Below are 22,619 nucleotides of genomic sequence, written 5' to 3' on the forward strand. Positions count from 1 at the left end.
TAGCTAGTGTTATGTGAATGCTGCTTCTGTTTTCCGTGAAGTTGACGTCTTTTATTGATTTAATCTTCCACTCCTCCGACCAGTTGTGTAAAAGTTAGAGATGTAGACTCAGATAGGTTGGAATAGCTGAGGTTTCCATGGCTAGCAAAGATTGTAGTGTGGTCTGCGAATATTGCTACCCCTGTGTTGGGGGTAGTAGGGATGTCCGCCGTATTCATGGCGTACAGGATGGGTGAGAGGGACTAGCCTTGGGAGATTTCTGCTTGAATGAGACGTGGTGTGGTTAAGTGTTCTGCATGTGCAACTCTAAAGGATCTTCCCTGGATGGACAATAGAGGCCATGCCTATTGTACGAAGTAATAAGTGTGGGGTCCCCTGGAGAACATCTTGCAGTATTCTTCTATGACTGCTAGTATCCAAGGGCAATCATTTCACTATCTTACATATAACATGCATTGAATTTAGTAAAAAGAAACTAATTCCAGTAATTTATGTTAATATTCGAGATTACATCTAGACTGGGATTAGTTTCGTCTCGTAATTTAAGTGAATCGTAGTCTCAGTTAACTACATGTTGAGTGCGTTCTTTCGATTTATAAACGACCGTCTCGAAACTACGAGACGAGTCTAAGCCTAGTCTGTGTCGCTACTATTTCTAATTTTGAATAATTCCTGACAGGATAGATTATGTAAATCCGGGGCGGCGAACACCTCGTTAAGGCACAAAAGCGAACAATAAGAATTTAACGCAATATCTTCATGTCATTCAAATAATACAATAAGTTCTTACTATTTGTTTTGACTTCAGAGTAAATTGACAAATAGGAATAGGTACAATATCAGACCAGTTTCACTTATTTACAAGAAAAAGTTTAGTTAGAACTTTTCTTTGGATAGCTCTTGCAAACTCAATGACCAAGTTAGTTTGGACCGCAACTACAGTATACTGTTTTAGTAATTTCTTTAGAATTTCTAGAGTGACTGTATGTTTGTAAAATGTGATTTGAAATATGAATTCTCCACTCATCTGTCTTAGAATATATTCTTAAAGATGATTTTTCAATAATAAACACTTAAAAGTTTGTAGTTTTACTACATTTATTGTCTCACTGTGCATAGTATTTAATACATTATACTATTTACAATACTAATCACAAAAAAAAAATACATTGCGTAGAATTCTCCCTGTTTAATCTTCCGACATGGCAAGTCAAATTAAAAAAAGCCATAACTTCACTGTAGTTCATCTTTGGAAGAGTTGAAATTATGAGAAATAGTATAATAGAACATACAAAGAACAAGGGGAAATTAACTACGCTACATTAAATATTTATATCCTTTGTGCAAATTTAAGCATAGTTATTTATAATTTGTTTACTTTTTATATAACATTTCTCTTGTTAATATCAATTATTTCTGAGGAACTGTACTGTCAAATAGTTTAACAGTGTACAATAAAATAATAAAAATACTTTACAATGTGTTTTAAAAAAATAGCAAAAACATTTTCTCACGGACTGTTGTCGTAGACAAACATCACAGATTGTCACAAGCTTTAAAAAACATAAGAATGGCATATATGTGTTTGCTAATATTCATCATGCGTACCTTTAGTGTACGCATTTAAAATGAAACAAGGTCTGTGATTAATTTAATAAAAGTGAAGTAATAGTGAATAATAGTGATAGTGAAGTAATAGAAACTAGACTTCAGATGTCAAAGTCAGTAATTCTATGCTCCAGTTGCACTCACATCTGGACATAGCTGCTTTTATACTTTCCCAGTTTTTATTTTCTGCAGAGGCGATTGAGCGCCGAGTTGACATCACACAATATGCTCAGGCCATCGCTATGTGAAATAAGTGATGGCGTGTTTGACAGTGTGCCAACAGCAGTAACAGTGACCGTGCGAAAAATTAGCAGCTTTCAAACCTTAATCCACAAAGATAAAACTTATTTTTGTTTAGATTTATGATATAAACCAGATGGAAATAAACTAGATAATCCTTTTGACACTCCTGGATTGCACTTCAATTGTTTAGAAATATTTTTGTTGGTCTATAGTTATGAATAACTATAAACAAATGATTTAGTAAAACTGATTATAGAATATCAAATATAAGATACAAGGTAATTTGATGACCACTAAAATTTTCGTTTCCATCTAATTTCATAAAAATTATTTTGTTTCTGTGCACTGGACCGAATTAGTCCGTTGTGCATAAAGATTAATCCGTGCTCTGTGCAACAGACTTTAAAATTACAAACTTATATGCCATTCGTTAAATAAAAAAAATAGTATAAGAAACGTTTGTCATTTTCCCAGCATGTTACATGGATACAGTTGTCATTCATATGTTTACGGGAATATGACTAGTAATATAAAATACATATCCAATTATTTAAAAGCAGCACTGAGGAAATAGCTTGAAGTAAAAAAATATTCAATACTAGTCTTCAAAGTTGAAAAAATGCGCCGAAGATGAGCTACACATTTACGTTTACAACATTTGTCGCATTGCTACATAAATAATAAGTAGTCCAGCACAACTTGTCATGTTTGAACTGCCAACAACATAATTATTTTCATAAAATTGCAGTTGGTGCGCATAGATTACATGAAAAAAAAAAACACACAAGCTCTGACTTAGCACGTGCTTAAATTGCTAATGGGTAAAGTAGTGCACAACATACGAGATCAAACTGCAGTCCATCACATTTTAACTAAACTTTAGTTTGTTGATGGCGTTGTTTAAGTGGTTCATTTCTAGCTGCAGTTGAGAGAGCAAGTGGTCGAAGCGGTCCACGGAATCTAATACCTCTATCCTTTCGGTGTGTGGGTTGTAACGGACTTCGAAAGGTCTGGTCATGGAAGTGTTCACCCATCGTCTGGAAGAAAATATTAAAAATGAGTTCAATTAGTTAACTATCTTTCGATCTATTAGGAAATATTTTGTCATTAGATTTGATTTAAACCATTTTCACAAATTTATAAACATACAATCTATCAATTGTAATATAAACACGTGCCACTAAGGTGTAAATTCCACAATAGCTCCAGCAAAGAGAATGTTCTAAGAAACCTGCTAATCGGGAACATTGGCTCTACACTAAAGAGGTGAACACCCGGAATATGGCGTCGTATGAAAGAAGCATGGATTGAGAGGGGAAAACAGGCTCGAACTCTTCGAAATGTGATATGCAAAAGGGGGACAATGAACTGTGAAAGATTATAAAATCCATTGCACTGTTTCTGCCCGGAATATCATGAAGGAGCAAGAAATAAGAAACGAATGTCTTAGATGTCGCTTGCTTGCGCTATTACTTAAAAGGACATGCATTTAATATGAAACATTTGATTTACTTTCTTAAAGAACATGTTAATGGAAGACTCATCACATTGTCACCATGCACTGACACTGAGTAGCACTCGAAAGCACTGTTGCCAGTCAATGCAACCACAGAATTAAATCATTAAACTACATAAAGAAATGAAACTAATATAAATAAAAAATGTACATATACAAACTCATCCAGTGTTATAGAAGGATGTTGAAAATTAGACAGGTAAGTTAAACTAGAAATAAAAATTGCTGAGCAAAGCAATGTTTATTTAAAAGTAATAAATGTGTAACAGTTTCGCCAATTAACTGAAGATATTGGCTTCCGACATTCTCATCGAAAGTGACTAAGCCAATATTTTCAATTAGTTGACGGAACTGTTACATAAAGGCTGCTTTGTTCATTTTAAAATAAACGTTGTTTTACTCAGCAATTTTTATTTCTAGTTCAAGTTATTTAAGACAAAGCTAGTATGAATCAGATGGGTAAGGTATCAAATTACAGGATTGGAAGTTTTAGAAGAAAGGTATGCTGAATTATATTTCCAATAGAAGAAACAGGATGATTAGACATTAAAAAATATATGAATCACGCTATTACCTATGAAGGAAATGGCAGAAGGACAAATACCTAGACGAAGACCACGATTGAAACTTAGTAGACGTAAAAAAAGTGATCATGTCCAAAATGATTCTCATATCTATAACTGTCCTGTTGTGGGAATAATTTGATAATGATTTTGCAGAGTACTTTTAATGCTGTGTATAACCAGGAAATTTATATTTGTGATAAATTTCATAGGGAAAGAATTATAAATACGAAAATTAGAATGAATAAAATAAAAAAGTTGCTAAATGGGCAGAGTTCTTTTCGTTTTATTGTTCTTATTTACTGCTCTTGATATGAAATTTACCACACACGTCTTTGCCGATTATACACGTACTAATATTAATACCGGGTAAAATCTTTATCAAATTAAATTATATTCCTACAACAACGTATTTATAGACATGCGACAATCATTTTGGACATGACTGTACATAGAAATGAAAAGTGGTTGATAATTGGAAGGGCTGGGAACCTGCGTCAGACCAATCTAAATATGAGGTGCATTCAAGTTCTAACATTTTTTTTTCTCAGGACTACTAACAAACTTACTGTGGTTTAAAATAGGCGAGCACTCGTCAATGCGTAACCCAGCAACACCGTACGGCCCATAGAGCTCTAGCGGCAGCGGTGCGAGTGATGCCTTTTTTATACTTACGATACTTTTAAAAGTGTCCTTTTCATTACACGAGCAGCATATAATCATTCGTTTTCTCCATTTGCGTGGTATGACACCGCTTGAAACTCATGGCCAGTTTGAAATGTGGTGTCATGAATGTCTAATGTACATTCGTAGGTGCGACAGTTCTAAGAGACAACATGTGAAAACTACCCAATATAATCTCTGCCTCGCACAAGCCGGTCTGACATGATCGAACGGGAGTAGAAAATTGTTTTGAAGGATCGCCGAATGAATTCGGAACACATCGCCTCCAAAGTTGGCACTTCCTGGGATGTGTGCACACTGTCGTCAGATCGGCTTGTGCGAGGCCGAGATTCTTTGTTGTAACAGAACGTTCTGCCTTTGAACTGTTACACCCACGAATGCACATTAGTTACATCTATGACACCATCACATGTCTGAAACTGCCATGAATTTCAAGGTGTCACCACAAATAGAGAAAACAAGTAGCGTAAGTATCAGTGAATCTCACCACTGCTGCTCGAGTTCTGTGCCGTACGGTGTTGCCATCTCGGTCACGCATTGACAACGAGTGCTAGCGCATTTTAAAAACAACATATTTATCTGTTACCAGTCCTGAGAAAACATGCAGATTTACGAGTAACATGAAATGCACCTCGTACGCTGACCTGAAGATTATCAGTATGATAGCATTGCACCTTACTATTTTTTATAAACTATTCGGCAGTAAATTACTACAAATTACTTTGACATTTTGCAGTAAGAGCTGTTTTAGTTTATATTTAAAAGAAAATATTAAAATTTGAAGAATTTTGTTTGGATATTAACATATTCCAGCACCAAAGGATGTGAGGTTCTATGTAATGACCTAACAAAATACACGGGGAATCGAACCTGATGTTCGAAAACTCCCACAATATTCATAATAAGTCCACCGATATTCTATGAATGTCTCCTAACTTTAAGAAATACAATTATACAAATAGTGTGTTACATGTAGTAAATAATTTGATACTAGAGTATAGAAAGTTACTTCTACGATTATGCATAGAACCATTATGTTCTTACATAGTTTTAGCCTTCCCCTTTGAATAAATTATGTAAGGTAAGATGCGCATACAAAGACTAACCTGAAACTATATGAACTTGGGACCTTGATCCTTCCTTGACGAAATTGTCTTTTATTAATGTCAGGAATTCGATTAGAATGAAGCCCTTGCAGGGGTTGGAAACACCTGGTATAAAAGAGGTAGTCATATGGTAGGTGTCATTGTGGTCACCAGCACATCCTGTGAGGTATACAACCTAACAATCTAACAGATGGGCCAGTTACAGTTCAGCGAACGGTCTGTGCAGGTTATGAATAATGTCTGAGCTGAGTTTCAAACAGGGCAAATTGTGGGTGCACGTATGGTGGGCGCTTCCATGACGAAAGTAGAGTACATATTTGGTGTATCAAAGAGTCTCTAAGATCATGACTGCCTACGAATGTTCCAGAAAACCTGTATCAGCGAAGCACCAGCGTAGACGCAAGTGTGTGTTGCGACAGACTCGCATTGGGTAGGATTGTGACCAAGCAGATCACGGCGCCAAAAGTCTCAGTTGACCTGAATACAGTGCTTACAAACCCTGTTCGAGTCAAAACAGTCAGAAGAGAACTCGACAAGCAGGATATTTATGGCAGATCTGCAATTCCCAAACCGCTCGTGGCTGTTGACCATGCTGCTATACAAAGACACTGGTGCAACACTCATAAAAACTGGACAATGGAGCAGTGGAAGACTGTCATCTGGTCGGTGAGTCTTCCTTTACATTGTTTCCAAATGCTGGCCGAGTTTACGTGTGGAGAACGCCAGCACAAGCTTACAATACAGACTGGCTGTTACCATGAGTGTAGCATGGCGGTTGTTCAATGATGATTTTGGCAGCCATTATCTTGATATTCTACCGGATTCCTCATCGCCCTACATCACTGTCAAGAACTACGTAACCATCTTGAGTGACCAGCTGCATTCCATGACGCAAACTTTGTTCCCAGATTGTAATGCCATGTTTCGAGATGACAGCTATTCGTACAGCTCACATCGTCCAGGACTGGTTTGATGAACACGAAGTTGTCACGTCTACCATGGCATCCAGTCGCCACACAATATCATTGAGCTCTTGCGGTCAGTTTTGGAGACCAAGGTGTGAGCCCGCTACCCACCATCGTCGTCTCTACAACAACTTACAGCTGTTTTGGCGGAAGAATGGTACAACATCCCTTTCACAACGATACGAGACCTGTTCTCCAGTTCCATCGACTGCAGGTCGTTCTGTGTGCCCAAAGTGGTCCTACTCGCTATTAATAAAGGTAATGTGCAATTTTTCAAATGTTTCCATCCCCTGTATGCTATTTAGGCTTGTTTACATGAATGAATGTGTATGCTGTAATGTTTACAATTATGCTCAGTGGAAAAACTGTTTGGCAACTTCTCAATAACAGATGTTAAGTAGTTTCAGTGTATTTCTGTCTTAATATAGATTAAAATGTAAGGTAATATATTTACCTGAACTTATCTTTGGCATCTTCGAAGCTTTCGGCAACGTAATAGACATCTTGGTACTCCTGATCCTGGTATGGTTGAATAGCAGTCTGGGAAGGTTCGAAAGCTCTGTGTTCAGGCTTCTCGGAAATTGCGTGCAACAGTTCACCATAGCTGGATAAAAGGCCGGCTCCGTAAGCCTTTACTTTGCCACCTTCCAAGCACAGCCCGAATTCAACAGTAAACCAATACACCTGAAGGAAGAGAAATTTCATTCAGTTATACATTAATAGTCCAGTCAAAATTTATCATTTGTGTTAGCTACCTTGTTTAAGACTTTTTATAATATCTGTCTTCTCTTGGTTTCTCAGTATTACTTTTCTCTTGAAATTAATGGATATTTTAGCCCTTTACAGACGGCTGTGGCATATAAAACCCGGTCGCTTCGCTGAAAACTGAAGTGGTTTATAAACCAGATTTGCGTTTGTCATGTCTTTCAATGCTCAGACTGATGGCTTTTAGGGCGTCCAGTGTTTTTAGTCTCGGAAGTAAGAGACCGAGCCATCCCTAAAGGGTTAATGGGTTGGTTTTATGGTTTCGTCTTCAAACTATCTTGTCTCCCTTACAACATAGAACTTACATTGTGCTGTATGTATTTAAATATTAATACATCAAAATTTACGTAATACAGTAAACAGTTTCTACAAAGTAAATGACATTTATGACAAATTGTAAAATCTAAAAATTAAAATTCTAAGTTTTTGAAATAAGGAAAAATACTTATCCATATAATTAATGGGATACGAAACTAAGATGACGCATGCACCTTAAGACTCAGCTCAAAACATTCCGATCGCCAGGTCGCAAAGGTGACTGGAAATCTTAGTCTCCTGTCTAGCTAATTTATGATCAAAACTTGTAAGCCCATGTATCTAATTGGATTTGTATCATGGCCATCCTAGTTTTCAGAACTAACGCCTAGATCAGAATTTTTCGAACACTGCCTTAAGATCTTTTAACCTGCACTTCTGCCTCAATAAAAGTGTAAGATTTCCTGTCAGCTTTCAATTTGGTTTCCTAAAATTTATCAACTGTGTAAAAAAAATATTTACGTAAATCTGAAATAGAAAGTGTCAGTATAATGACCAAAACTAAAAGTATCCAAAAATTTAACGATTCTATTTTAATTTTTGCAATACAACTAGTAAATTTTAGTGGGATAGTTTAAATTCACGTTCAAGCACATTTATAGAATATTGAACCAAAATATAATTATTCGTAAAAATAACTTGAGAAGTGAAACTGGTTAATTCTGTCTAGCATTAATTTTGTTGTGAGCTCTTCAAAATTCTTTAAAATCTATTACCGTGGATAGCTTCTCTATTTCTTCATCAGATGCACCGAGAGATGCCAGTCCAATTTCTTGAGAAAATTGTGCGAAGCTGGGATCAGCTAAAAGTGGCATATGACCAAGAAGTTCATGGATACAGTCTCTGAAGACAAAAGAAAAAATAGAATTACAAACTTGGTTGAAATAACTGCATAAACATTACTTAAACTATGAATTAAAATTGTTCATGTAGTTTACACAGTCTACTTTCTAATACAGTCTCAGCATATGAAACTTCCTTTCCAGTTGAAGATTGACAAAAGTACTTCTGATCTATATGGTATAGTAAGCTACAGTTTGATTCTAAATTTGTTTCCAACGTACAAGTCTTGGATTACAATTTAAAACTTACTGTCGAAACTGAGAATTATTTATTTATTTATTTATTTATTTATTTATTTTTAAGTCTGGTTTTAGGTTCAAACATTGCGGCAAGCCATCCTGATTTTTTTCCTCAGTTCAAATCCTGACAAGTTGATGTTGGTATGGTACCTTAAATACCAGTATGATTACTTTTCTCCACTTCCTCTACCATTATATTAGTTATTGTTCATAGTTGGCTTAAGGTACAACACCCTTAGCATAAGCTATGGCTTACTCGCGTTTACCCCTCCCCGACAGTTCTGGACTTGTTCCTGCCTTGTTCCGCTTAGTTTTTAAGTTCTCGGTTGAACTCTGATTATTCATAGAGAGGAATGATCTGATACACTTAGTATCACACCCGTATCCAGAGGGTCTAGGGGGAGCCGGGCCCCTCTAAATTTTCACGGTAGGCTTGCAAATAAACTATAATACGGTGATGAACTATAAGATGGTTGGATCGCCCCCACCCCCTACATTTTATGGCTGGCTACCGGCCTTAGTGTTTCGTGTAGTTTTAACTTTCCTGGTAGGTTATTGAAGACTGCTATAAGCAATTGAACCTGGGAAGCATATAATCGTCAATTATAGTAGTAAATATTTCTTCATAGACTTGCTGATTACAGCCCATGGAGAGCTTTGGCCGCCCAGACTGCTTTTAATCAAACGATTTAGTAATCTTATCTGTTTCTATTATATATAGGCTTCCTGGAGCAGAGTTCGCTGCCTTTAATTCAAGCAGATCTTCATTTTTCTCAGAGTGGTGGATCAAGATTTCGGTGTCTTACCAACTGAACCCAAGACTGCGTACACCAAAATTTATTCACGTTAACCATAAAGTACAAAAAAATGGAAATGTCCTAGGTTATCCCTTTTACGATGTTGTCCACCACAAACTACATAGCGTAAGATTGAACAATGGCCCCTTCACACCAGAGGTGAGCGCTCCACTACTCAGCCATTGTTTAGTCACACGGAAGAACAGAGTATTAAAAAAATAAAAATAAAATAAAGTGATGTCAAAGTCCAGAAAGTTCTTTATACTCCAGAGATTCAAACTAACTTTAAAAACAAGAATGCAAGGGTCGAAAGGATGACACCAAGAAGTTTGGTGAAGTTTTGAAGACAGAAGCGGGGGAAAAAAATGGTGTGGCATTTTGCATCCCGGTAAAAGTAAAGTTATTAACAGGGGAGATGGCGCCTTATTTGATTGCAAAGAGGCGCTCTTTATTGACTTGTAATTAAATTTTGAATCCGCTCTCACTTCATTTTCTGACGTTGATACAGCGCCATGCGGCAACAGGATGATACAATTCGTGCTTTCAGAGTTAACGTCAATGATCAAACAGTAGTCAAGGCAATGGATCGCTAAAGCAAATCATCTGGCTACGTTTAAATGTAATGGAGATTTTGTAACAATCTATTGTAGGCACAGACCAACTTAATTACTTTGCAAGGAAAGTTACCAGAAGTTTTATGTTTCTTTACCAAACAGTTTTTATAGTTTTCATTTTATTTTTTTTAAGTCATGTATTCAATACCTGTTCTCTCTTATTAACCCTTTGTTTTATTTGGGAAATTTAGTTTAAGTGAACTATGATTTGTAATACTGGCTTGATTTTACTGAGTTCGTCACATCTATTCAAAATGTTCCTTAGTGAAAATTATATGAATTGCATAATTTTGATGTTTAGTGAAATCCCAAGTAAATACAGTAAAGTCCCGATTATCCTCTGTGCGGATTATCTGCGAGAGCCGCGATAAAAATTTTTAACCCTGCTGCAGTCCAACGTTCCTAATTTAGGAAAATTTCTCAAATCTAGGGAAATTTCGTAGGTAAATTTAGCAAAAAGGGAAAAGGAATTTTTCGATAAAACATGAAAATCCAGGGAATTTTTCGCGCTGATCAATATAAATGCTTAAATTTTTCTTTGTTCTTCAGAAACAAACCAATACAATGGCAAACGTTTGTATGTGTCTCTTCAAAGTAGACAAATTTACACCCATTGTTAGCATTGGTGTATCTATAAGAAAAAGTGAAATTAAAAATAATAGAAGCAAAAAGGAAATGAATAAAACCAGTGTGATTGGAACTTCCTTTAATATAGCTATTAATCTTATTACTAATTTCTGTCATAGGAATTGAACACTCAACAATCTAGGGGAAATTTGATAAGGGAAAATTGTGTAGTCGTGGGAAATTCTTAAATTTTCTACGAACATTGTTGAAGTCGCGTCGCGTTCAATTATTTTTTCATAAGCAGTCCTGCGGACTGACGCTCTGCATGCAAGTTAGTACTGAATGTTATAACAAAAATTGCGTTGTAAAAAAAAATCAATATTTCCAACAATTGTGCACAGTTTTGAAGTGCAACTCCGTGGGTTTCCTCGGGGTTCTCCCGTTTCCTCCCACTTTCATCATTCCACCATTTCATCCATCTCATCATCGTCTCCTTTAGCATAGCCGGCATAATCTGGGACGTAAACTCAAAAAATTTCATCTAATTTCGTTTCAGTTTGATAAGCGTAAGTCTATTATTGTAAGGTATGAAAAACTGGAATTTGAAGAGTAATTTGCGTGGTAATAAATTACATTCATTGTTCGCAGCAGAGTGTACGTCCGCGGGCTACTACTGGAGGGATAATTTGTACTGTTGGGGGTGGGGATGGGAAGGGTTCTAAGGTCGAAAATTAATGAGTTTTTTTTTTCACTGCTCTATTTTAGAATTTCGACGTACAGCAAAAGTAATTGAAAGTTATGTATTTTGTACAATAAAACAGTTTCTGCTGAAATATTCTGGATTTGCACCTTTTCTTAAAAGTCTTTTTTCGAGTTACCCGCAGTGTCTTTGCCATCCATTTCCGCGGATAAATGTGGCTTTAGTGTATTATTAAATTTATCATAAAGCAAATTAATTTTGAAGAAGCAAAGGATATTTAACTTAAGTCAATCACATTCAAGTTAGTTTTGAACAAAGCGAAAAATAATTCGCATATAAATCAATGGAGTAAAAGAAAATAGTTCCGTGGGTATTCAACGTCAACAATAGATAGTACCAAGGTATATTAAATACGATTTTATTTTGGGGAATTGGCAATATTTCCTTCAAGCCAAATTCCTAAAATTTCATTAGGTACGATTATGAAAGATTGTGACCAATAGAGTTACTCGATTTTTCAGATGAAAAGAAGGAAGATTAAAAGAAAGAAAAATTATGGTACTCAGCATTTACAAATAAACACTTGGTTTATCGAAAATAAAAGTATTTTTTGCTGACTTAATTATTATTTTTAAATATTAATGAACTTTCCTTGCTAGAATTGTGCGATTATTGCCAATATTTGAACAGTGTTCAAATTTTAAGAGCTCCAGCATGATTAAAACTCGCCATTCTAGCTTTTAATATACATCTTTAACGTCCTACTACCATCCTTTACTCTAAGGAAAATGAATAAAGGAAGCGAATGATGGAAGAGCTGATGGAATTAGAAGATTTAACACTTATAATTTATGACAATTACTTAAATATAAAATTTACTTACGGTTCTGGAGTATGGTAGGGAGATGTGTGATGCCTTACGTATTGGGTGCTTTGGAATACTCTGAATGCAAGGCTAGCCAGGAAATCTCTAGCTGTCAGAAGACCAGCCGCTGGCCTCACACTGAAACCAGTACGCTCTGTAAGAAGACAAAGAGAAATATTAAACACACAAATTGGTACTTCACCCGGATTTTCACATAGCAAGTTCCAAACTGAAATCACAGATACTTATACAACAAAATTTTATCCAATGTTACACTACACTACTCTTGCTTTGGTCTGCAATTATTATCCTGTATGTATTTTGATCTTGACAGCTCATCTTTCATGCAGTAAATAGTTGGATGCAAGACTACCTTTAAAAAAATAAATTATATATATATATATATATATATATATATATATATATATATATATATATATATATATATATATATATATATATATATATATATATATATATATATATATATATATATATATATATATATAATCTCAACTACTGCTTACAAGTCATGACTATAGGTTTTGTAAGTAACAGGTAATTCTTAGATGCTACAGTTATCATAGAATTGAATCCAAACCATTTCTTCCCGAAGTAGGTAGCATATTTGCCTTCAGTATTGGGTTGTTCGATACCTCAGAGTTCATGTGGTTCGGATCACACTTTAAATTGTAGGACTAAGTCTCATAGTTTCGATGCTGAAGAGGCAAACTGAAAATCAAATAACACTAATAGATTCACAGGAGTCTGTAGCAAACTTTAGAGCGCAAGAATATGAAGTTTGAATGAAGAATACTTTATTATTACAGTATTTCAAATATAGATCTTATTTTACCTTTGTCCTCTATCAGTGTTCATCAAAATTCATATTGTATTAAAAACAGCCTGCTTCCTACTTTGCTGATCTATCTAATTAGTGAATAGATCCTAGAAGTAATATTGCCTGTAACAAGTAACTTTCTTAGACTATAAAATTAAGAATTGTCTGGCTTAGGTATTCATGGTAGATGCCACTATGTAACAGCCCAATATTCAATGAAGCAACATTAATGACATATGATTAGTTTACAGCTCGTCGCTTAACAGAGCAACGTTTATGACCTGTTTATGACCTGTATTACTGAAGGGAACATTAATGATTTTTATGGACAGGTTTACCAAACTATAACCATTCAACTTTAGCCCAACAAAAATTATTCACTCGCTCCAGAAAGCTATCGTCAAGCGCTGACCGGCAGCCTCTTTCAAATGAATCCGAGTAAACCTGATAAAAAGGCGGCCACAGCATGGTAGTAATCTATGTACGAAGGTCATGGATTTGTACCATTACCGAAACATCATGCGCAGTCTAAACTTGGCCCTGTTCCAAAGGGAGACCTAAGTCACAGACTAGTTCGTTCTCGAAGAGGAAGAAATTTAATAATAATAATAAATACAATTGGTCACTTACTCTTCATGAAGTCAGACATTTCTTGAAGCTGTGGTATTTTGTCTGGTTTGAAGAGTCCTTCATCCTGGAGAAGCTTGAATACTTCTTGATACTGTTTGCAAGCGTGCTTTGGCATCAGTTCCAATACCTGATTGAAGACTGCGGTCCAAGTCTTGATTTCTTCTTCAGTGTAATCGATATTAGGAATAGGTTGGCCACTGAAAGCAAGAGTTTAAACGTTCACTGAATTCGATCTATTTATTGTATTATTAGATACGAATTTCAATTCGCAGAACTTAATTATGAAAATGAAATGAAATCTAAGCTTTACTCCCACGGTTTTGCCGGCTAGGCTAAGGGAGATTGATTAGAAATGACAAATGGTGGAATGAAGAAAGTGGGAGGAAACGGGAGAACACAGGAAACCCATGCACACGGTGCATGTCCACCACAAAGCTCACTTGGCTCGAGCTGGGATCTAACCAAGCACTATGCACCAAAGTTGAACGCTCTACCACTGAGCCACCGCGCCCCCAGAACTTAATTATAAGCTGAAAACATTTTATACAATAAACTCAAGTACACTCGTATCCAAAATTGACGCATGTCTCAATATGTTGTAGGCAGTGACGTATTTACGATTTTGTTTCGAGGGGGGCTTTGCTAACTTTCGGGGAGGGTTGCCTTAAAATGTGAAAATTCTGCAATATATTTCATATACTTTGCTATAGTAAGATTTCGGGGGGATTAAACCCGGAAGCCCCCCTAAATACGCCACTGGTTGTAGGAATATAGTATGAATTCGCCAGGTATTTCTTATGTTAGTATGTGTATAATCGGCAAAGACATCTATGTGGCAAATTTCATGTCAAAAGAGCAGTAAATAAGAATAAAACTAAAATAAAAGTCTATTTAGCAACATTTTGTTTTGCTCATTCTAACTTCCATATTTGTATTTCTTTTCCTATGAAATTTACCACAAATATACATTTCCCGATTATACACATAGTATCTGTGTTAAAGGTACCCTCCAAAAACATTATCATATTCTTACAAGAAGACAGTTGTAGATATGCGACAATCATTTTGCACATGAGTACATTTTACACAACGAAAGTTTTCATTTTATTTTTAATAAGGTTATAATAGCTCAGTGGTAGAGTTAATCTCTTGAACAAAATACTTCGTAATCTCAGACTGTTTTCCCTATTTTAATTTCTCGGGATTTTCTTTTTTTTAAATGTGTTATTTCTCCATTCACAATACTAGTTTATAATATTAGAATAAAATTATAAAGTAGTATTGCTCTGCGCGTGGTGTCAGGTTCGATCCCCAGTGGAAGAATAAAACCATTGGCTGATAAGTACTTAGCTTTTATCAGAGGTTAGTATGCCCAACGAAGGTTACTAGACATCGGACTGGCGACTACGTGCACAAGGCACAAAGGTTAGTCATTTCGCCAAGAAAGGGCATTCTTGGATCGTGTAAGAAGGTTTGGTCTTTTATTGATTCAATACTAGAAAGGAAAACTGTATTCGAAGCAATCAAATCCCTGAACTGTTAGTTAAAGTGATGCAAGTTTATATTTGCCAAAACGGTGGTGGTTTAGTAGGTTTTTTTTGGGGGGGGGGTTGCCCAATTTATGTCCATATTCAAAAATTATTAATCCTTTGTACAGAATATTATTCCAAGGTATACCGTTTACCAAATTACAGCCCCTGTTATAAAATTACAAAATTAAATATAATAAAACAAAAAAAATACAGTAAAAATTAAATTAAAAGTAAAAAAATCACAAAAGTAAAAAATTTAAATCTCAAAATAAAAATTTACAAAATTTAAAAATACAAAAATTAAATTACATTTAAAAACTGAAATTATAAAAGTAAAAAAATAAAATTACACAAATGAAATTAAAAAAAACTAAAAGAAATAAAGATAGTGTACATAGAGAATATAAATTTAATGAAGTTATACTCACTATTTATATTCAAAAGCGATGTTAGCAATCAGCTTACGCCTTTCTCTGTAGGTCTTATCAGCGAAACCTGGGTGGTTCATGTCCAATTCAGGCTCATACTTCGTCATTAGGTGGTTGCAATTGTCCAGGTCAGAGGCGTGTCGAGGAAACCACGGATCTACACATTTTATAGAAAATACATTTTTATAAAAAAGGCAATTTAGTTCTGACAAAAGTATTCATAAAATAAAACTACAGAAAGTCTTCAAATGTTCGTAAAACAAATATTTAAGATCCAGTATAAAAATTTAGTTATTGAATACTAAATAGGAAATTTTTGGATGAACTTTAGTTGCTGAATACTTAATGCAGAAATTTGTGAATAAGTCATTAGTTATGTTTTAGCTACTTAAGTGCATGTCTTAAAACCTATTTAGTTGACAATTTTAGATTTAAGAAACTTTGTACTGTAAAATTTTAACTGAGTTAAAATGTGAAATTGTATGTTGTTTACTAATCAATGGAAGTTAAAAACTGATAGTTTACAAAAAGAAAATCTAATTGTGAAAATGTATATAAAGTACCTTTGACGCTAACTTTGTTTTCTGACATTAAGGAAACTCCAGAAAGCGAAGTGCTCTGCCTCAGAGATTTGATTAGGAACAAAAGTGATTCACGAGTCATTTCTACTTTCACTAAGACGTCGTATTGTGAATCTTGCTGCTTCGACGGTCGAGACTCGATATGGGTTACAGTACCTTTGAAATTCTGTGAACGAAAATAAAACTGATTAATACTAAATCCAAAATTCAGGACAATTCCAAACAAGTACACTAGATTTGTCAAATATAGATTGAATCCACTAAGCTGCAATCGAAGCCAATCGCAATAGCATAACAATAGTTTTCTAATATTTTATATATATATATATATATATATATATATATATATATATATATATATATATATATATATATATATATATATATATATATAATTATTTTTATATTACCCAGGTAATATTATCACATAGCCTTGCTCAGTGTGGTGGTGTGTTTAACAATATGGAAATAAAAGCTGGTAAAATAGTTTTCAAAACCTCTAGCAGTATTTCGTAATTTTACTTTAGGTCTGTTTGGTTCGTATAACACTTCACGCGATAAAGGGTTCTTATTCCTTTAAAAATCTTGCTTTTATATTTCACCTTTTATACTCTATATTTTTACTAATAACAGCTTCCTAGATACCGAAAACTAATGACTAACTTTATAGTTGTCCGATTCCTTTCGGCTCTATTAGGTGGATTGTGCCATTTCATTATGTCTACCAAATATAAACGTATGGCAACAGACTTCATTATATATCTCAAAATTCTAGCCTAGTTTGATATATTACATGACCCCCTTTAACAGATGTCTACTTCCTCCCGGTGTTTATTCATACGTTCTTTTCCCTCCTTTACCAGTTTTACAAATATACTGAAATTTTCAGTCTTAAAGCCATTGTTCTGGCTTATTCTGATCAGTCAGGTTTTTGGCCATTCCGCCCGTTCTGGACGGAAGCAGGGCCGTAACTTCTAGGGGGGCAGGGGGAAACTACCCCCAGGAAAGCTCCCTGTCGTTCAATGGGGCCCCATTTTAAGAAAATTTTCTTACTCCATATCAGATACGAACATGAACTTACAAATAAAGCATTAAAACAGGTTCATTTCATTACAAACAAGGCAGCACACAAAAGATCAATGAAACAAAAATGAGTCATGGGCCCATTAAAAAAAAAAATCTATTAGAGGCCTTAGAAATAATATTTATTCGTAGAGCTTTGAGATTTGTCAATATTGTCTCTTTGACATGGATGGAACGGGCCCAGGTGCGTAACTATCGGCCCCGCAGACCTTGCCGTGCGGGAGGGCCCACAGGCTCCAGGAGCCCATATTGAGTAAGATGGAAATAGCGGTCCAACAATTAGAATAACTTCTACGGTGCCCAAATACGCGTATAAATGCGCCCCCCCTTGCAGAAAAATTAAGTTACGGCGCTGGCCGGAAGCAATTTAAAAATTTTGTTTACGCTAGTTTCTTGATGTTTCCCACTTTACTGCCAAGTTTGGTCCATAAAGTCGATTTCGACTTCGAAAGGCTTACTTGTGTTTTAGAGACACTAGATTATATAATAATTATACAATATTCTCAAAATATTTCATTCACATTAATGTAGTACCTAGATTTAAATTACTCCAAGATTAAACAGAAGTTCCCTCGTAGTAACTATTTATACGAAAAAGTAATATTTACATCTATTGTCTTGAGAATTCTAGCCAGGCTGCTGATGCCATCACGCAAACGCAATACAAGTGCTGCCCTCTGTGGTTCCTCTTTGCCATCTTTGGTAACAATAGGAGCAGTGGCCAGGAACAGTTCTTCCTCAGTTAGGGCTTCATCTGGAAACAAAACAAAAAGAAATGAACTTTTCTTGCCCTTTTGTCTTCACCTTGAAATGAATTCCAACTTCAAGCAAAGAAAATCTATGCAATCCATTAGTTCACAATTTAATCAACGCTACAAAATAAAAGAGAAAGAGACAGTTGCTTTGATGTTAAAAATGTCTCATTAGCTTTCGATACGAGTGACATCTATTGAAGTCTTTTCAAGAGGAAAGCCTCATTTAAGGTTTAAAAAAAAAAAAATCAATTCTCCATAGAATTACTTTTTAATTAAAGCCTTGAAATTAACTCCATAAGCAAATTATGCAGAAAGTAAGATTTATGAACGAAAGACATTCTCATAAAAGATTGATCCTTATGAACCGTTAGCTACAGTATCAGTTATTTCGTATTATAGAACCATCACTTGGGAATGCAGGTTTTTTTTTTTTTTTTTTTTTTTTTTAAGTTTTACGAGGAGTGATCGGAAACTAAGGTTACAAAGCCTGCAGTGAAACTTTCATACATTATTTCATACAACCAATACAGCCAACAGATAGTATGTGTATATTTGTCACGAAGCCACGTTGTCACGAAGTGTTGCACCTAGTCTGAAGCGAAGCGATGGCCTAGGTGCTCCTTCAATTGCGGAAACAGGAGAAAGTAGCTAGGAACGAGGTCCGGGCTGTAGGGAGGGTGATCGATGATGTCTCAGGGAAACTACTTCAACAGCGTGGTGGTTCTCTGGGCTTCAACAGGTAATGATTCTTTCTCTACTAGCCGCAAACTTTCGACACCATTCTACGACATGCTGATGAGACATTACAAAATGAAATGAAATTTGAGTTTTATGTCCCACGGTTATACCGGCTAGGCTAAAAGACTGAGAAATGAATGAAATGGTGGAATGAAGAAAGTGGGAGGAAACGGGAGAACCCCGTGGAAACCCACGCACACTGTCGATGCGACATTACAGTCTCTCCGTAAACTACCAGCTGCCGGTGAATTTCAGCCATGGTTACATGTTTCGCCTACAGAAATTGAATAACTGAGCGGACTTTTTCGCGAAACCATTTTCCAAGCGAGTCGCCATTTGTGTTTACATACACCTAGCGCCGTAGTTGGCCGGTGGCTGAAACTGCATAGTTGCCAACTCCGTGTATTAAAATTACCGCACAATCTCATTCCTCTACAACAGATGAAATACTAGAAATATCGGGCTTTTAACCTTAGTTTCTGATCTTCCTCCATATATTCCACAGATGTTCTCCAAAAGAAAGATTTCACTATGGTTTCTAAAAGTTCTCAATTTTGTAAATAGGCCTAACTGTGCGACAAGCAGTATAATAATTTTAGAAATACAATTTAATACCTACAAAATGCAATGGCTGAACTAATTATTTTATTCAAGAATTGTGGTACAGTGGAGAAATATGAGTACCCAACACTACGTTGAAGTGTACCCTCATCTCTGTAGAAATAACGGGTTCAATTTGTAAATTTTCATTTATATCCCTTGTTTTGTTTAATGGTTCACTAAATTCACTAAATTAGAAAAAAAAAAGTGTTGCAAACGTACAGAAAAAAATGTAGTCCAAACTGATCCAAATTTAGGATTGAACTGGAACTATGCACGGTACATTAAAGGCAATCATTTTACTACTCGGAAGAAAATCCTGAGTACTTTTTAAGTCACTTCCTGTCAAAGTTAAGGATTTTCATAATACTTGTTACAGAACAAAATCTTGTCCATGTTTTTTCTAATCTTCTGCTTGTCCAATTCTTGTCCATCCAATTATACTAATTTTGACCATTCTTCACACCACATTTCAATTCAGTCTTAAAAGATTGTTTCCACGTAAGATCATGTCTCTTCTTCGATCTTTGTGGTTAAAAGTATTGTTTTAATAATGATAACTCTCCAATTTGTAAATTAATAAAACGAAGTTTTACAGTTTGCACTTGTATAATTTATTCCAACTACATTTCGTACTTACTGTTTGTTTTTATTTAATTACCACTCAATATCTCTAAAGCCCATTATACATGGTCATTGTTTTCCATCAAATGTTGTATCAAACTTATCTTGGATAGTCATTTGGTCAAATTAGATAAAACTTTTACACGTACTATAATCAAATACAAAACAATATTGTTGCTCATTTGTTTACATTTAATCAATTGTTACATTTGTTGGTAGGCATAGAGTTCAACACTACTCGCTTGAGACAGTTATTCAAGAATAAGCTGTTTAAATCTTAAACGAGCAATTGGAAATATGAACAGTGCATGTGAACGCTCATTAAGCTGTAGTTTGTGGCCTTGTCAGCCAAATTCCAACATTTTTTTTTTTCTAATACTTGTTTGTGGTTGTATTTATTGTAATATTCTTTAAGTTTCACAAAACAGAATGCTGCTTGTAGGTATCAATAAGCTTCTCGTGTCCACGCTTAGCGCCACCGCACTTTGTTTTGTTTGATACAATGTTGGATAGGAGCAGATTTTTTTTTTTTTTTTTATCAAATGTTGTGGCTAACCAGAAAGTTGCATACAACTTGGTATCGTACACGTTTAAATTTCACTTTGCTGAAACATTTGATACAATATTTGATAATGTATAACTGGCTTAAAGATTCTGCTGTATTCATAGGTGGGCATAACATAAATTTCAATATTGCTTGGGCTATTTCGCCAAGATTAAGCTAAAACTTTCATATTTTAGTAAAACTACTCAGCATGATTACTTGTGTTACTACTACCACTATTCTAAACTTAAAGTAAACAAGAATTGCTGTTTACTATTTAGAATTTAAAATTATCATTCTGGTCTCGTGAACAGCATTAAATGAGACACTATAATATCTATCAGTAGGCTGTTTTCTTGGTAGTGAGTTATCTGCTTATTTATAAACTCATATTCTGTATTTAATTTTACACTAACTCTTGACAAGCATGTTCTTTTGATGTTTTCTAAAAGCTAAACTAGGTTGTGCCAATATTTCACACCATATATAGTGAGTAGGTATTGTTCCTCTACGGATGTATGTGTAGATAGTAATGAACTTTCATACCTCCTTCATTAGGCTTAGCTTCCTGGACTCCTGATTCTGCATCTCCGTTGACACCATTTATAGGACGTTCTTTCGGGAAGGGGGAAAAGTAAATTAAAAAGGATTTATATAAAAAAAATTAAAACTTTAAAAATAAATTTAAGACATGCAATTAATAAGAAAATATCAAAGATTGTCAATAAAATAAAGAAAAAAACTACCATTACAAAATAAATAGCTACAAAAATTAGGTAAATATATGAATGGAAAACAACATAATGTAATTTAAAAGAAAATTAATATAAAAGCTAAAAATTGGTCAAACAAATTTGCGCACAAACAAACAAGAGTTCATACCCAGCCGTAATCAATCTTTTCCTCAAATTACTGCCGAATAGACTTATTTTTTCGGAAATTCCATACTCAATTACAATCAAGTTCTCGTCAAAATTTCCGAATAATTAATTTTTCGGGAATTCGTACATAACTACATCTATTCCTATTTTGTAAATTCCTTGTTAATTGTGTTATCAGCATAATTACCCTCAATATAATAATACTCATTATCATCTGTCACATTACATTATTATCTTACATGCAGCATTATTTAAAGCTCTGTTTTGAGAAGTAGACAGGGTCGCTCAATAAAAGCCGGAGTTAAAGTTTCTTCTTTTCATATTAGTATGTGTGTACATTTTAACATGAGCAAATGCCATATTCTTCAGTTGTGTGGGATGTCAAGTGTGGGGGATTTCCAATATATAATCTCCAATGGAAAGTTACAGTATGTAACAAAAGTAATCAACTCCTTTCATAAATATCAATATTTCTTGAACTCATTTGAAGAAATAGTTTAACTTCGAGTCTCTCAGCAGACTATTGATTGATTGGAATAGTTCAACCGACTAATTTTTAAAAACAGATATTTAATTTATTTCAACAAATACCACCCAAGGAAAACTCATGATTAATCCAATTTAATCGCTTCCAGCGTGAAGGTAAACCCTTGACAGCTGAAAATGTTTTGAATTTATCAAATCATAAAGGTAAAGTAAAGAATAGTTCTGTACGTACTGAGTTTAGTTGTAACACATTATAAATATCTCCTTTTTGTATTTAAAATCTTTCCTATATATATAAAATCAGGTAGAAAATCAAATTGGAAGTTTTCTGCATAAAGAAACGAAACTAATATTTATGAATAGGGTATTTACTTGATGTAGACTGTGCGAATATCCATTTAGTGTTAATAATTTGAAATAAAAAATACCTGGTTCATCTGGATCACTCTGGTTATTTGCTCCGTCGGAATCATCTTCACCCTCATAATAATGGGTATCGTATTCTA

At 34.8% G+C, this 22,619-nt stretch overlaps 1 protein-coding gene across 4 annotated transcripts in view; it reads right to left on the reverse strand.

The window, feature by feature from the left end:
* Positions 1 to 1,080: 1,080 nt before the first annotated feature.
* ple (tyrosine hydroxylase ple) overlaps positions 1,081 to 22,619 on the reverse strand; it is a 79,348-nt gene continuing 57,809 nt past the window's right edge. For 2 of the 4 annotated variants that reach the window (XM_081727769.1, XM_081727768.1), the window contains 10 exons: positions 22,542 to 22,616; positions 21,293 to 21,361; positions 18,094 to 18,239; positions 16,385 to 16,568; positions 15,822 to 15,978; positions 13,862 to 14,058; positions 12,409 to 12,544; positions 8,482 to 8,608; positions 7,140 to 7,369; positions 1,081 to 2,888 (listed from right to left, as the gene is read on the reverse strand). In XM_081727769.1, the coding sequence (XP_081583895.1) occupies positions 2,720 to 2,888; positions 7,140 to 7,369; positions 8,482 to 8,608; positions 12,409 to 12,544; positions 13,862 to 14,058; positions 15,822 to 15,978; positions 16,385 to 16,568; positions 18,094 to 18,239; positions 21,293 to 21,361; positions 22,542 to 22,616 (1,490 nt within the window). In that variant the 3' untranslated portion in view covers positions 1,081 to 2,719. The remainder of the gene's footprint in view (positions 2,889 to 7,139; positions 7,370 to 8,481; positions 8,609 to 12,408; positions 12,545 to 13,861; positions 14,059 to 15,821; positions 15,979 to 16,384; positions 16,569 to 18,093; positions 18,240 to 21,292; positions 21,362 to 22,541; positions 22,617 to 22,619) is intronic. The other 2 variants (XM_081727771.1, XM_081727770.1) reach the window with 1 other exon arrangement.

Source organism: Thermobia domestica, chromosome 10 (assembly GCF_964235325.1).
Source record: "Thermobia domestica chromosome 10, izTheDome1.hap1.1, whole genome shotgun sequence".
Taxonomy (NCBI): Eukaryota; Metazoa; Arthropoda; class Insecta; order Zygentoma; family Lepismatidae; genus Thermobia; species Thermobia domestica.